At 34.1% G+C, this 17,100-nt stretch overlaps 1 protein-coding gene across 2 annotated transcripts; it reads right to left on the reverse strand.

Annotated features, from left to right (window-relative positions):
* Positions 1-1,415: 1,415 nt before the first annotated feature.
* On the reverse strand, positions 1,416-17,099 carry C3H3orf38 (chromosome 3 C3orf38 homolog). Of its 2 annotated transcripts, none has more exons than XM_017657222.3 (3): positions 16,795-17,099; positions 14,251-14,483; positions 1,416-12,831 (listed from the first exon to the last, which is right to left on the reverse strand). In XM_017657222.3, exons 1-3 carry the CDS (start codon positions 16,919-16,921, stop codon positions 12,151-12,153), a joined length of 1,041 nt encoding a protein of 346 aa, XP_017512711.1. In that variant the 5' UTR covers positions 16,922-17,099; the 3' UTR covers positions 1,416-12,150. The 2 variants fall into 2 exon arrangements, with proteins under 2 accessions (XP_017512711.1, XP_017512710.1); XM_017657221.3 differs by having other exon boundaries at positions 1,416-12,834.
* Position 17,100: the final 1 nt, after the last annotated feature.

The following is a 17,100-nucleotide window of genomic DNA, read 5'->3' on the forward strand; positions in this document are numbered from 1 at the left end:
ATTTAACATTTCTGACATTGGATTTTTTTCATTCTATATATTCACTGAATGTGATGCTAATTTTTAGCACCAAAAAGTAACTGAATCAATGATGTAGCTTGCAATCAATGGAATCTTGCTGTGACACAAATACAAGGTATAATTCTAATCAGAAAACAAAAAAAATTTCTCCTGAAAATTTTTCTTTTGTCTGTTATAATTTCTAGCCTATGCTTCCTTGATCTAGGAATATGGTTCTGATTTATTCTACAGAGTACTCAGACTTTGTCCTAATTTTAGTTGCAGGAAGAGTTACTACATATCTAAATCACAAGTGAAAATGGTTTTCATTCCAAACATCTATCTGAGTCAATGAATGGAAGGCCAAGTTAAATAATATTAAGTCCTGCTCTTAAAACTTGTTAGCTTACATATCCCCTAAAAGAACAATTACAAATTTTATCCCTTCACAAGTTTTGAGTCAACATCTGAAATACTTCATTACATTAATAAACAGTTGGAAAAAAGTAAATTTCCATTTTTTGAAATAAAAGGGATGTAAATAACTCTTTAATGTATCCAACTTCATTGAATTCTATACTGATGTGTATCTATTCAAACATTTACAAAGAAGTTCTTTACAATTCTTTACGGTGCTCCTTAATTTGTACTTTTATTCCAATTGCCTCAATGTGATATATTTTGCGCTTAAAAGACTTATTGATCACTATACAACACTTCTCTGCAACAAAAATGTAATTCAAAAAAATTCTCCCTACAATGTTTTAAGGGCTAAACATTTCTTCTGGGTTGAATTATTATAATTTTTAGTATTATATAATTGATCAAAACAACTTAACTAGTTCACACATTTTACTGGGAATCCATAATTTAATGAGATGGTTTTATTGTTCGTATAAGTTAGAGTATGTCATCAATTCTGTTTTTCTTTTTTGATATAAGCATAAGAAGTCATACTTACATTAATAAACAGAGAGGAAATAATTGTCACCCCAGTTTTTGAACATATTCCTAGATAAGATTAATATTTTCATGTATATAAATTCTACATCAAAAGGAAAAAATCAGAGCGATTTATTGCCAAGATTTATTTTTAGTGAATTATTTATCAATTAAATTTTTTTCTTTAATTTTGTTGAAACCAAATAATTTTGTTAGCAGCCACCTGACTTGCAAAACTTTTACTGAACAATCATCGTTGTGATTCCTTTTCTTTACACCAACACCAATAATTCAAAATTCTCTATTTACCACCCAAAGGTTTTGATACCACAGAGCAATGCACTATAGTGAAGTTCAGGAGGGGTGAGAAGTAGGTTTTTCTTTTGCCAAGTGGGAGAACGTAGCTATAAAAGGAGGTTGGGGAAAAAAAGAAAGGCAATTGTATATAGTGCCTAGACATGGTTAAGTTAGTGTAGAGAACGGAAACAAAATTGAGGATAGAAAACTGATTGCCTTAAAACTCTATTTATGACCTTAAAATTTCGGAGTCTTCAGGTACTCTCAGAAGTACATGTTTTCTAGTTGAAAGCCCACTAGCACAAAGCCAATTCCTTGACAGACAGACGCTCAAAGAAAAGCCTTGGCCACAAGATGTCACTAAAATTCCACATTCTACTCTAAGGTGTTACCGCAAGCTTCTTTCCTTCAAAATAATCAGCAGAGCATTTGGATTCTAAACAAAAGGAGAATTAAAGTCTCCTTGATTCCTTCTTAATTTTGAATGAAACACATGTGATGGGGGAAAGAACAATGATAAAGAAAGGCAAGGTAGTTTTGCGACGTTACCTCATGCGGAGGCCTTTACAGATTTGTTTTTAGCAAAATGTAATGCAATAAATACATTAAAATTTAATAGCTCAAAATAAGTACTCCAAAAATGGAACTTATAAAATAAACATTTTACTAGAATCCCCAGAAAATTAATATTTTGTGAATAAAAATAAACCTATATTTTAAAGCAAATTTACCTTAGAAAATTTAATGTACAAATTCATGCATCTCCGTAGTTCTATGCAGCCCCTAAAACTTTTTATAATTCAAGTTCACTTATTCTTGAAAAAAATAAGCCAATGCTTATTCAAGAATGATGTATACTTATAGCACTCTGTAATTTTAATGTCTTCAGAACAACATTTATTACAGTTAAAAAGTAAACTCATCACTATCTAAAGTGTAGCAAATGGGAGTAGAAGTATTTTAAAGGCAACTTGTGTACAACTCTTGAGACTTCCCCCAGTGTGCAAATCCAAGGGCATCACAACTTCCACCTTACAAAGACTAACCTATAAAATGAAGACATCAGAGCATGCCATCTGAATATAGGAACAAAAATATGACGTACTTACCCACTTACTAATTATGACAATGTAAAAAAGCTTTATTTTGGCTAGGAAAGAACAACAAATACAAAAATAATTTCATGAAAATCCCCCCTCCCTCCAATATATAGTATAAAAACATGTCCTTGCTCTTGTGCTTCTGGAAAGACTTCCTACTGATAAATGATGTCATTCTTAAAATGCTAGTACTTACTATTCATAGAATGTGAACACAAGGAAATAATTTCTTTCAAAGTTTTTTCACTCCAGTACTGAAAATGTTTCAAACTTTGGGTGGAAAGTAAAAGATAGTGAAATGATCTCTGACAAATGCCAGAATTCTGGAGTTATGAGAACAGAAAGTGCATTGAATGGTTGCTGAAAAATGCAGGTGATGATTTCAGTTTGTGTGAAAAGGTGATTACTGCTTTTTTTTTTTTCTGTAAGTAAGAACAGTATATAAAGTCTGACTAGCATAAGGTTTTAGTATACAACTTGATGAGCCTCTACAGGAATAAGCAGTTTTCTTTTTTCCCATAATTCTGTTCTGTTACCATCTTCATACAGAAAGAGGAAACTTGTGATTGCTCTGATATTCTAAGAATAGGCATATGATTTACAAAACGTGTTTTTCTGATTGATCCACTTATACAATTCTTCTTCAGTTATATACTTTCTTTCACAATAATCTTCAACCTAGTCACCAAAAGAAAAATCTACATGCAGATGGTGTTAAATGGGTTCCCAATCTGTCCTTTGTTTTCAGCTCAAAGAAGTATTTTTCATGTTTTATTGCAGTATTTGGACATGATTTTAATTAAATACCCCCAATGTATTATGTTTCTGCAGTATACCAAGAAAATGAGATGGGGGATGGGAGTGGGGGTAGGGATGAAGCTCTGTAGAACTGAGCCATCTCTAACAAGAGTTGTGTAATCTTAAAATAATCTGATTAACTTGCCATTACAATTCACGTAACAGACCTGGAGGGATGTAGCTTCAAGATGGTACATAGACTGGTTGATATGCCACTCAAAGAAGGCACCTAAATCAAAGAGAAGCCTTTTACTGACATTAACAGTGTTTCAAAAAAATGTTTTTAATCTATGATCTTATCTCAAAACCATGTATGAACACCTTTCGTCTTAATAGACAGTATCAGAGGGAAAAAGTCTTCTAACTTCCTGCCCAGTTTTTCATCATTATAAAAATGGTGTAGACTTAACTGATAAAATGTAACTGTATTTTCTATTGTCTTAAACACTTGAGTCAGCATCTTAATGGTTTATTATTGATACTTAAATGCTGTCTTTTAAGAAGGGGATGAGCTGATTGACTTTTGTATAACCCTTTTATTTACCTAACAACCACCTTCACTGCTGCCCAAAAAGCTGGTGTTCCATCATTACAGATCACGACACATCCTTTTTAGTGGTCACCAAAACTTATTTCCCAGTGTAATCTTCTTTTCTATATTCACGCGTTTTGGGGGATGAACAGAACAAGACGTTGTTAAGGACTCTTCACGCATGTATGTAATACATATATGCCAAATAATGATTCAGACACCTCACATCAGTGGTTCTGTCTGCTACACAAAATACCCTCTACACATGTGATAGGAATTGCTCTTCCATGATGCAACTGAATCATGCAATTCTCTTTTTGACAGATCTTTTCTAATAGCTAGTTTTGTAATCCCTGATTTTATATTATTAATGTTGTGATTTTAGAAGCTTCTCAGCAACAGTATCTTTTTAAATTATTACTGTTACAGACTTACTGATATTTGAACCAAGTTACAAGTTCAGACTGACATGTAAGGATGCTTCTTGGTTCTGAGGCTAATGTGCATTATATCTGAAGATTACATCTGAAGACACAACGCAGATGGAAAATGGACATTATCATTAAGACGAGATGCTCAGTATGCCTAAGTCCAAGTGATGGATCTAAGGCAAGGACCCTTCTGAGGCAGGGTGACTGAACTAAAGTGAGATGGCTTCCTGCCACTATGTGCTTGGTGGGCTGTGTGCCAGGTGTATGGGATAGTAACTGGCAACAGTGTCTTATACTTGGTTTTATTTTAAGGAATGCAACTCTGTATAATGCTTCTGTAATTCTGAACTCTTTCCCACCTTGCATGACAAATTCTAAGCTGGGATATATTGGTTTACAATTATTCAGGAAAAATGAAATTATCTAAATTAATTTACCGGATAAATCAATGTGCTTTAAAAATAACGGGAAAACTTAGATGGCAACATGCAAATATTTGACAGGCCACATGTAACTGCCCTGTGGTGAATGAACTGCAGGTATTCATCATTCCCCTTCCTTATGTAATTCAGCTAATATCACACTCACAAAATCTCTTTCATAACAGATTCTAATTCTGTATTCACACTGAAGTTCTATTATTCACATTATGGCATTATTATGAATGGCATTATTTGTTACTATTTTCATCCTGTTTCAATGAGTCATATTTGTGAATTGAACCTCATATGTGAGTCAACCATAAAATACAAGCAAAAGTTAAAATTAATCAGAAAGTACACAGTGATGAGGACCATCCTGTTGACTTCATGTTGACTGAGGTAAATTGACCAATACAGTCCTTGTTACATATGCACCTAATGATAGAACATAATACTGTTAAAAACTTAATGAAATTTTCCTTACATTTAAAACTGGCAAAATATGTGTTCTGTGCATAAAATCTGCAAAATATATGGGATGTGGAAAAAAATGTTTCAGTGCATTTTTTCCCTCTGAAACTGCCAAACTATTTACCTAAGATCACCATTCTTTTAGCAGCATTGCTCTCATCCAAAAGTTAGGATTTTACCTAGAATTCAGATTAAGCACCAAAAGATACTAGTTACAGCAGTAATAAGAGGATCAATAAGAGATCACAGAGAAACACTTTCTAATAAAATAAACTTTATTAAATAGTAAATATTACTTTATACAAATAAAATGAGAAAAGCTTAAGAAACCAGAAGATATTTTATGTATCATCTTCTGTTAAAATATCTACTACATAGTAAGTGCTCAATAACTGTCTATCAAGTTGAAAGAAGAGCATTTAAGAGAAAATACTGATATATTATTAAAATCAAGTTTCTCAGTCCAAAATTCTTGTGCCATCTTAATGTTATCAGAATTTATAGCTTATTTATTCTGCAGTTACACTTAAATTCCTAGAGAGTCTTATGGATGTTTAATGATTTTATAATTGTTCTATTACTGGTTCCACAGCATTAAATCCCCTGACATGCTTACTTTCTCTATTGCAATCATTTCTGTACCCTAAGCTCATTCTACCATAAAGCTGTATTTCCAATCAGTGCAGTCAGTACAGGAAACTTTCTTGTCTTTACTAAATAAATGTTTTCCGTTTCAAACTTCCTAAGGTAACTTTCAATGACCTTATGAGCAGTAACCATACAGGGCCATACTTCCTACAGAAAAATCCTATCCCAAACCTGCCATTTGTCTCCAATGTCACTCTTATATATTTGCCAATTTCCATTACTCAGTCTTCTTGAAGGAATCAACTATATTTGATTATTCTATTATCATCTTTATTTTTACTGGAGATTACTGCATTTTATAATTTGGCCTTCTGTCAACAACTTTTGACTAAAACGTGCTGTTTAAAATTTAGTTGGGAAGAGTCACAAATTAGTAAACTAACAATAACATGCTAAGCCTCAAAAAAAGTGCTCTAACAAATATTAAGAGGAAGGTCCACTTGGTCACAGAGGACAAAACAAATTATTGAAGCCAAATCATCAAAGATGAAAATGAAGCCGCCACAAAAGAAGCTGGGGAAAGATTCTTATAGACAGATGATATACAAAAAACTCCTACTAAAGAGAAAAAAAATGCTTAACCTAGTTGAAGAAATTTCCAGTTTTTAAACTCAATTTCAACCAGTCCTTTTCTTTCTACCATATATTAACAAACCATCTGCAACATTAAAAAAATTAAAAGTCTACAATTTTTATAGATTTTCCTTGATTTAGTGAGGTCATGTCACCACAAACCCATTGTATGTTGAAAACATCCTAAATTGAAAACTCATTTAATACAACCTATTGAACATTCTAGCTTAGTGTATCCTACCTTAAAATATGCTCAGAACACTTACACTGGCCTACAGTGGGGCAAAACCATCTAACATAAAGCCAATTTCTAAGTGTTGAATATTTCACGTAATTTACTGAATACTTTACCGAAAGTGAAAAGCAGAATGGTTGTAAATGTATAGGTTGTTTTCCCTCCCGATCATGTGGCTGAATGCGAGCTGCAGATGACTGCCTCTGATCAGCATCATGGGGGAGTACTGTGTCCCTTATTCCTCGACTGGGAAAAGATCAAAATTCAAAGTATGGTTTTCACTGAACGTGTTATTTCACTTTTGCATCATTTGTAAAGTTGAAAATCAAACCATCAAATATTGGGAATGTGTGTACTTGCCAAGACAGCAGAGAACTAAGCAAGCACAGGATAAATACAAAGACTATTTAGTAGATGTTGATGGGACCAAACAATAAATGAAAATGAGGGGAATCAAACTTAGATGGTGATGAAAACCAGGGTATGAAGTCTGTGGACTTTATTTTGGAGGTAATACAACACAAGTGAAAGTTCTGAGCATGGACGATATGATGAAAGCTGTACATTTTAAGGAAATTTTAATCTGTTACAAATACATAAAAAATAGTAAAGCAAAGAAATAAATTACTAAAATAAGTCAAGGTTTAGGTAAAGAGTCCAATTACAGCAGCAACTGAAACAGAAAACAATACTGATATGCTACATGTGGGTGTGTGGTAAGATACTCAGTGTGTGAAACAAAGACTATTATGAGATTAAAGGCACATGGTGTCATAAACAGAAAGAGAAGAGGATTAGAGATCTTGGTGGGACAGTGAGTTCAAGAAATTTGAGGTTAAGTTTTAAATAGTTATATTACCTGATTATTATTTTTCACAAGTAATACCATAATTGAACATTCTGCATGTTTTCTCCAAGTGGTTTTAAATTACTACATGAATAACTTAAGAGGTGTAATTTTTTTAAGAGTATACAGTATACATTACATATACATACTGCAGATAATCAGTCAAAAGGATCCATCAAAAACCTACTATATTTAGGAGGCAATATGGAGTGGTTGGTTACAAGGTTCTCAGTTTCAATCTAGGCTCTTCCATTAAGTCTGAAAGCTTGGGAAGTTACTCAACCCTTTGTCTTGTAAAAGAGGGATGTTATCAATCTCATTAGTGGTCCACAGGACTGAATGAGTTAATACATGCAACATACACACAAAAGCAACTGGCATATAATAAGCACTCAAAATTTAGCTACTATTTATCTTGTGCGGGGCATAAGGGGGAAGAAGACTGAAAAAAAATAGAATCACCAGTTCCAGGAATTTATCAATTTAGGGAGGTAAAAGTGACTTACATGTAACAATCTGAGAACTATGATATTAGTAAAGTAAAATATGAAAGATTAATGCAAACTTATTAAACTAAGTGCTTCAAGGAAAAAGGTTTTCCTAAGTAACTGTTTTTTTGTTCAGGCAAACATCAAAATCAGACAAGTAACAGCTGGCAGTGAGCAGTAGGGGATTCCTTCAGTTCTTAAATTAATTAATTCAAATGTAACTAATTTTATACTTGAGATTTAGGGTACCTGAAAAGTGCTAACCAAAGAACCCTCAGTAAACAACTCAGTAAATAAAGGAAATAAATTTGGCAGTACTGGGAATAGAAATTAGGAGGACCAAATTCTAGGCTAGTGATTCTATTAACATTTCATGACTAAGTAATTGTAGAATTTCTAGTTGACTACTTTAGGGTACATTATAACTCATGGTAAATAGCACACTTTAGTATTAACACTTAGCTGAAAGATTACTGGAAAGGTTCAAACTAGAAAAAATAAAGCTAAGAGGATTTAATGCACTCTGAAGGATTTTCCTTCTAACTCTACAGTGGCTTATCAAACTATCCCATATTCTGCATTGATAAAATTAATATGGCTTAGCTAGAGCCATATAGCTTTTTAAAATTTCAATGAAGTGTTTTTTTTTCTGACCATATAAAAGATATAACTGAATTCCTCTGCAAAGGGTGTAAAGTAGTTCTCACCTCTAAATCCAGACAGTAAGATTTGAATTCAATGTAAGTTTATGGAAATAACCTATCGATGCATTATCTTATCTTGCACTTGATTGAGTGACTTACAAACTGAGATTCTCAAATATATGCCAAATAAACTTGAAGCAAAGAACCCAGATCCACAGAGTCATTTCCCAGCATGGCAACTATAATATCTGTACTCAAACTCACTGTATACAGTGGTAATAAACAGGCTTAAAGGAGGTAAGAGGAGTGGTGTAAAGTGACAATATCCATATAGACTCTTCAGAGGAAATGGTCCTATCTTTAAAATACTTCATCAGAATTAGCAATATACAATCATTACTAAACATCATCTAAGGATAAAGTTCTTGTAGAAGTCTTAAGAATATTTTTTCTTCATATTTACAGAGTTCCTAGAGATTACCCTTTCATTCATACAGATTTAGTGCTCTACCTTAGGAATTTTGGTATAAAAGAGTAGTAGTATGGGGAAATAAAACTATTAGAGCAGGATTTTAACTGGATCATAAGGACTCACAAATGTGCTTTAGGGAAGTCCATCAATTCACTGAAACATACAAAATTTGTAATATTTTATGCAAACATACTTTTTCTGGGAGAAAGAACATAGTTCTCAATTTTCAAAAGGTTGATGATCAGCCCCCAAAACCTAAATTAAGAATCAGTGAATAAAAGTACATTTAAATTTGGGAAAAGAGATACTAAGAAAAATTGTTAAAGTATGGTTTTTGTTTGTTTTATGATCTATTTAGACATAAGAGCTCTTTTGTTAAAACACAGTGTTTCTGATTACCTTTTTAAACATTAAACCCTATTCTTTTAATCACTTTCTGGTGTTACTAAAATTTCTTACTGGGACTAGGTATTCAGCCTTCCTTTAGTATAAAAATGTTACTTTGTGAAAACCCAGGAGTATTTTCTTGACTGAGTTTGCCATTTATAAGTTGACTAAACAGAGATGGTATTTTTTTCTGTTACTTGGTATCTTAGTTAATAAAACACATGAAATATTTTTGGCATTCTAGATACTAACAAAATATCACAATATAACCATTACTTTAAGATTTTTTAACAAAAAAGGATACTTGATGTGTACCATTACTAGGCTATAACAAATCAGCCTAGAGCAAATAAAGCCCAGGTAGTCACCGGGTTTCATGAACCAATTAAAATTGACCCTAGAACGACACAGGTTTGAACTATGTGGGTCCACTTACATGTGGACTTTTTTCACGACTTTTTGAAGTTCTGTGACAATGTGAACATTTTCTTTTCTCTAACTTGCTTTTTTGTGAGGACACAGTGTATGATACACGTGCAAAATGTTAACTGAATGTTTATGTTTATCAGTAAGGCTTCTGGTCAACAGTAGTCTATTAGTAGTTAGGTTTTTAGGTATCAAAAATTATATGTGGATTTTCAACAGAGGTCAGTGCCCCTAACTTCCACATTGTTTAAAGGTATTTGAATTATGTGTAGAGTGTTGCATTTTTTACTACTTGACTCCACAGACTTTCCAAATACCAGCTAAATGTAATGAAACAAAAGAAACATAAAGCTGGGATGTTTGACATTCCTCACATAAACAGAGCAACTGGTGTAGTAAAAATAGAGTTCAATCTGCACTGTGTTTCTGGATCTTCTCAAAGGCCTGACCAACCTTTAAGCTTCCTGAGTAAATTTCACTTCCTTCAGATCTTCTTTTCTCTGAAGTAGTAAGTATATATACTTCCCCTATAATGGTTTCTAGTTAGTAATGGGGCCCTCTAGTATATCACACTATGACCTTGGGCTTTTTAAATTAACTAAATTTCAAAGGTAAGTTACAATTTCCCCCAAATGCTCAGTTAGTTTGGGGCCTGAAAGTTTGTGGGTGTCCACATGTGAATTCAGACATTTTTTGATAGGATCAAAAAACCACTGATAGAACCAAAGATATAATCTAGATACACAAAATTCTTGTATACAGTATGTAACCTGTTTCTGCTCATTCTTCGACCCATTCAAGTTAAACATGAGGTCCTACTGTGTGCCCAAGCTATGGGGATTCACAAGAAATAAAACATAGCTCTAATCTTCAAAAGAGATTAAGTCTATCAGGAAGACTTCAAATTTGTAAAGGTGAGTAAAAGAACATGAGAGCATTTGAGCATTACACAAATTCAAACATCCAGTATTGAAGGTAACCATTGGCAATTTCTACCCATCCTGAGCATCTGTATTAGTATTTCTGCAGTACTTGACACCAACAGCACAAAAAACCAGATGTGAATAGTTTTTCATTTTACCCTTTACTTAGGATATTAATCAAGTACATGTCATAAGGATACTTGAAAATTAAGAAAAAGATATACTGGCTTTAAGTCTAAACAATACACTATTGTTAAGACAGACAAAAGGGATTTCCCTCCTTTATTAAGTTCTTATTTTAGAACATCAATTTGTACTCCTCATAAGAGGCATGACATTGAAAGAATAAAAAAGATGAATTTTTTTCCTCTTGCTTCCAAACTTCCTATCAGTCACAGTGGATGATCACAAGCAGTGTTAAAGGTAAAAACATAACAGATACAGTGCCTCATCAAAACATTTCCCAACTGAATTTGTTCCAAACTGCATTTTATAAATTAAAATTACCACCTAGATCGAGGATCAGCAAGTAGCTGCTGGATGATGAGGAATCTCACACACTTTAAGGCAAGTATGTATTATCTGGCAACTTAACTTGGTGTTAATTCAAACCTTGTAAAACAAATTAGAGGTGAAAAATCCTAATAATTTTATGATGTAGGAGTCTGTCTATAAACATGTGTATATATATATGTATGCCCATATTATAATTTGTGGTTATTTTGGTCACCTCTTCCAAGATCAATCAAGAGGAAAAACGGATTCATTTAAGAGCTAGAAACTGGGCACACCTTTTAAAAAATTTCAACAGTATGCTTCCTTTATCTGCTGTTACAATAATTGCTCTATAGAACTGTTAGCTGAACACTTAGGTAAGAATAAGGTTGGAGAACAGCACTTATCATTGCTCAAAGTAGTCCAGAAAACATTGCAGATTATATATTTAGATTGGCCTACAGTACGTGACTGAAAAAATACTCCTCAAACTTCAAAAGGCAAAGTAAATTTTTCTCCACCTGCTAAATTATTGGACTTTTTGCATAAGAATGTCATTCAAGTTTCTAAAATAAGAACTTTGAGTTTTCATTAAACACCTCTAAAATATGTTTTTAAACAATATTGTCATGAGACACCTTTGTAAAATTATCCTGATTTAGATAAAAGTAAATGAGAAACTTGAAAGGGGAAAGCCTTGAACACTATTCTTTCCCACATAAAAAGTACAGATATTAGCACACCTTGACTAAGTAAAATGAAAATATTACCTGGTTTCTAAGGCACACCGTTAGTTAGACCACCTAAAGCGGTATTTATTTGATGAACTGCATTAAGCTCTCAGATCATTTGCTGCAACTCAGGTAGAAAGAAGCAAGTATTCATGTAATGCTAGTCTGTAGTCAGGAAAGATGTTTCAACTAAAATATATCAATCCTTGCATCTGAAATCACTTAGACATTTCTGATGTAGTATTCGGAAGAATTTCTGTATAGGTTTTTTAGACAGACATATAGTGCTCAATGCTTTAGAGGATTAGGTAAAGTCAGTTCTCTCTTGTTCAGCAATGCCTCATTTCCACTACACAAAGTTTGGTCTCCAGTTCCACTATCCAATGCCTGCCTTACACTAAGTTGTACTTCGTTGGTACCACATAAGGTGGTAACATTATAAAAGGCCTCTAAATCACTTGGTTCAAATGTAATAGTTGGTTTCATTAATGTTCCAGGAGCAAGGGAACTCTCTCCAATAATTCTCAGGTTGATAAATTTAATTTTCCAAGTATTCTCCACAAAAGGGCAGCGGATGAGTCCAAAGATTTGTTCAAAAATGCCAAGACAAGTGTTCCCTCGGTGGACAGTCCCAGCAACTCCAACCATAACTAGACCATGGGGAGAAGCAGCACATTTCAGTCCGTGGGAATCTAGATTGGGACTGAGAAAAAGATATTCTTCTTTCACCAGTGACAGCAGACGAAGGCTCACAATTTCTGCTCCATGGTAGTCTATCACATTTTGTTCAGATGTACTGTAATAAAACCTAAGCTTGACATCATGCCAGAAGTGCTGTGGCCCCCATTCATCTTGAGGTGATCCCAGAAAAGGATTCTGGGAATTAAGAAGTTCAAAGAACCAGTGACAAAATTCTTCTCCCAATTGACGAAAATCAACTTTTTCAGCTTTTTTATCTTCTTTCTCATGCTGCTTAAGATAAGTGTAAAACCAAGGTTAGTTCTCATATACATGTTTTTATGTGGCCTGTTCCAAAGCTAAGTTTTAATGTACTGATTACAGCAGAAAGTAACTACATATAAACTCACTGAACCCATCACGCACAGCAAAATTTTTTAGAAAGGGGAAAAATCATTTTAGAATTTCCCAGCTTACACACCTGAAAATTCAGCTAAGAAATTAAGATTTAATAAAGCCTCTTAGAATATGAGCATAAACAACCAATAATGATCTACATAAGCATTTTCTCTTGATTGTGGCAGTGGTTTCAAACTGTCAAAACCATCAAGCTGGGTGCTTTAAATGGATGTCATTTTCTGCATATGAATTATATCACAATAAAGTCAATAATAAATAAGCATTTTCACTATCTTTAGAGAGATATTTCTAATATGACTGAAATAATTTCCTACAATTAGAATATTATTTTTTTTCCAAAGGAAATTTTACTACAAAAACATATCTGATAAGCTAGATTTTATCCATCTATGCATTCCAATTCCAGAGCACAGTTCCTCATTTAGATGGCAAGAAATCTTGTACTTAGTATCGGGGCTGCTGAATATATTAAGCACTGTGCTCAGCACTTTACTGCTATTTCCTTCTATCTTCACAAGCCTTATGACATAGATCTTATCATTATGCCCACTTTATAGATGAAGTACACAGGGCTTAAAAAGGTCAAGTTATACTTCCTCAAGTTCATGAGTTTGATGTCAATGTCTTTTTCATTACATTAAGAAAGCCCTTGGAAGATCCTTTCCTTATTTGAAGGAAAATATCTCTCACTGTAAAACATCATTAATTCAAACTATGTGGTACATGGTTAAAAAATCTGCAAATAGCCTACAGGTTTATTCAACTAATATATACTGACACAGTATCTAAAATGTACAGTGAAAATACAAAGTTATAAAACAGCCAAAGTCAATCAGAGGAAATCATTACAACAGGGTATTTTCTGCTAAAAAAAAAAGTCAAATACAAAAATTACTTCTTTCATGCAATTTTTGCAAACAAATCTTCAAAATGAGAAAGGGCTTACAACAGTATTCTTTAAAGTGGAAAAAAAAATCACAGAAAATTAGAGATTAAATTAAAATTAAATTGATCCTATAATTTATCCATTCTCTTTGAAAACCCAATAGTGCTCATCTGATAAGGTGATAAAAACATTTTCCCCCCACACAAATCAATAGAACATTTTATAAACATAATTAAATATTAGAAATATGTTTTCTTAGATGCTTTATTGGTCTTGCTTTAGGATGCAAAACAATATATAAGTAAAGCTAAAATTGTAAAAAAATTTATTAATCATGTTACCACTGATTTAGGATTAAAGAGTTTCAGACAGAATTATGCTTCAGGATATACGATCTACCTTACCTGCTGAAAGACCCTAAGGTCCTGTGTCTTAACTGGCTCTGGTACTTCCTTCAATTTCAACTGCTTTGTCCAGTATTCCTTTGCATGCTGAATAAGATTGTGTTTTTCAGTATTTGGAGGTATAATAACTCCCTGCGATGCCAAGTACTTAAATATGACTTCTCGGTGGACTTTTTTGCGTCTCAAAAGTTCTTCTACACTTTGGCTGTACACTAATATTGCATGAATGGCATCTAAAAGGAATTGCAAAGATTAACAGAAAATCATGAGTCACATGCAAATTTGTGCAGGGTCAGCAGAAATTCTATCAAGTAATATTTATAAATTCTTGTCAAGGCATTATTGCTTTGCCTAAGATAGCTGTCATCTTTAAAGACCAGGAAGAGGGTTGTCAGGTTTTATGTTTTAAAAGTTTCTTTATGCTTTACACTACCTAAATTTCTTTTTCCTTTGACTTCTCATAAAAGATGGTGACATTTTAGCATTTTCTTTTAAGAACGGTGTTTTAAGAAAAAATTTGAACCTGAGAAAAAATTTTTTCTAATAATGGACATCCAATTGACCTAAAGTCATTTACAACACTTGTAAACTCTTTTTCTAATTTAAGAAATTAAACAGACCAAAGATTATTTTTAACATGTTAGGTATACAGAACAGTAAAATGAACTTCCATATACACATCATTAGCTTAAGACATAGTAAATTACTAGTATTTTTGAGGCCCTCATTTTATAGCTCCCTACTCAACACTATTCTCTCTTCCTTCTCACCCATTGTAAAGGGAGCCACTACCTAAATGCTAACCTTTATAATAACCTTGCTTTTCTTTATAGCAGTACAGCGTAACTATGTATCCCTAAATAATATAGTTTTATATTTTTTGAACATCCTGTAACTTTAATCCATGAATATGTAGTTTTCTGTAGCCAGCTTTTCATTTAATGTTGTTTCTATGATTAGATTAAGCTATGTTACATATGCTGTTCTAAGTCATTTTCAGTGTTGTACATTGTTAATTGACATCACTGTTAATGATGTTAACAAGGTACCTTTCCGTTTATAGACTTTCATTGTGTGTGTCCAATTATAAACACTATATCTGTCGACACTCTCAAAAATGTCTCCCAGAGCAGAAGGGCAAGCAGCATGGCATGAACATCAACTGGGAGCTTGTTTGAAATGTGGAATTTCTGGGCTCACCCCCAGCTACTCAATCAAAATCTGTACTTCAACAAGATTCCAGAAGGATTGACTTATAGGCACATTCAAGTTTGAGCAGCTCAGGTCTAGAATATGAGCGTAGGCATATGTAAATCTTCCATTTTAAGAAATAATGCCAAATGTTTTCCCAAGTTCGAATTTACAGTCTTCCAGCAATTATTGTTAAGAGTTGCTTAACATGATCACCAACAGTTTACAAGTTTAGTTTTTGCCAATCTGGTAGGCAGAAAAAACAGTGTTTTTGGTTTCCATTTCACTGCTTTCTACAGAGGTTATTTTTTCATATGCTTATTGATTTTTTTCCCTGTCTGAGAAATGTCTCAACATTTTGTACCGGAAAGTTTACTTTTCTTATTTGTTTTTAGATCCACCATCAATAAATCCAGCACTTCTATTAAAAATGTTACATTCATTCAGTTAGAAGGTGATTATCATGTAAAATATATATAAATGCTGAAGAACTACATTAGATCTAATACTATTTTCAGGAGAAATTCTTAGAAATTCCTTTTAATGTTCATGGTTCGAAGTTTCAAATAAATGATTTTCTTAAATGGGAAAAATGTGAAATCGACTTTTAGTAGGCAAATAGTTTTAAAAAGCTGAATCTTTTGTAGATACTTAGGGGTATGAAATTTTCACATTTTAAAGTAAAATTCAGCAAATCTAAAATAAAACTACCTAGGTGATATATAAAACGAAGTAAGAGCGTAAACTACGCATTACATTTGCACATCGACTAGTTGCAATCAGGTTGACTATTAATAATCCTTTAAATCTACTCTACCGAAACGTTTTTGGTTCTAAAAATAATGTATTTCTACTACATCTCAGAAAAAATTTGTATCCAAAAAGACACATGGATTCAAACTATCTACTCTCGTATTACAGCGATTGTTTCACCTACGTGACTGAAGTGTTTATGACATAGTCCCTCAAGCGGGAAGAAAAATAACTGAGCCGCAGCTGAGGCTCCTCAGATAGAAACTGGAAACAGAAAGCTCCCCAGAAATGTTTTTAAAGGACTCTTCAGGTACCCTGATCCCTTCGAAACAAGCATTTGCCTATTAACACTCAACGGCTAAAACCTGGAAGCCACGCCGCTTCAGGGCCACCACCTCCCCTGCAGGGCCGCTCGAGGCTGCGTGGTGGTTCAAAGGCCTCGGAGCGGCGGCGGTGGCCGAGAACGCCGAGGGTTCCGCCTAAGCGCGGCGCGGGGCCTGCGCCCGGGAAAGCCTCGGATCTCGTCTTCTACGCTTCCGCAACCTGGGGTCTGCGTGAGGCTAGGGGCGGCCGCCCTGCGGGAGAAGGGTCAACCCTTACCTTGGCGGTCCTCAGGGTGCACCAGGCGGTTGGTGACGGTGTCGCATAGAGCCAAGATCTCGTCGTTGTCCAGCAGGTCGAGCAGGTTACGACAGCCCTCCATCTCTTCGCAGCTGAGCCCCGACATTTCGACCCCCTTCGAGAGGAGGACGCCAACACCGTCTCCCCTTCAGGCCCACCAAGCCGGCGCCTTAGCAACAAACACCGGAAGTACCTTTCCTGTTCGCCGCCAAAGGGCCTCGGGTATTCCGGACCCCTGGGCGGAAGTGATCGCCGTCGAGGTCAGTCAGGAAACGTGAAGCTCGA

This window comes from Manis javanica, chromosome 3 (genome assembly GCF_040802235.1).
Source record: "Manis javanica isolate MJ-LG chromosome 3, MJ_LKY, whole genome shotgun sequence".
NCBI lineage: Eukaryota > Metazoa > Chordata > Mammalia > Pholidota > Manidae > Manis > Manis javanica.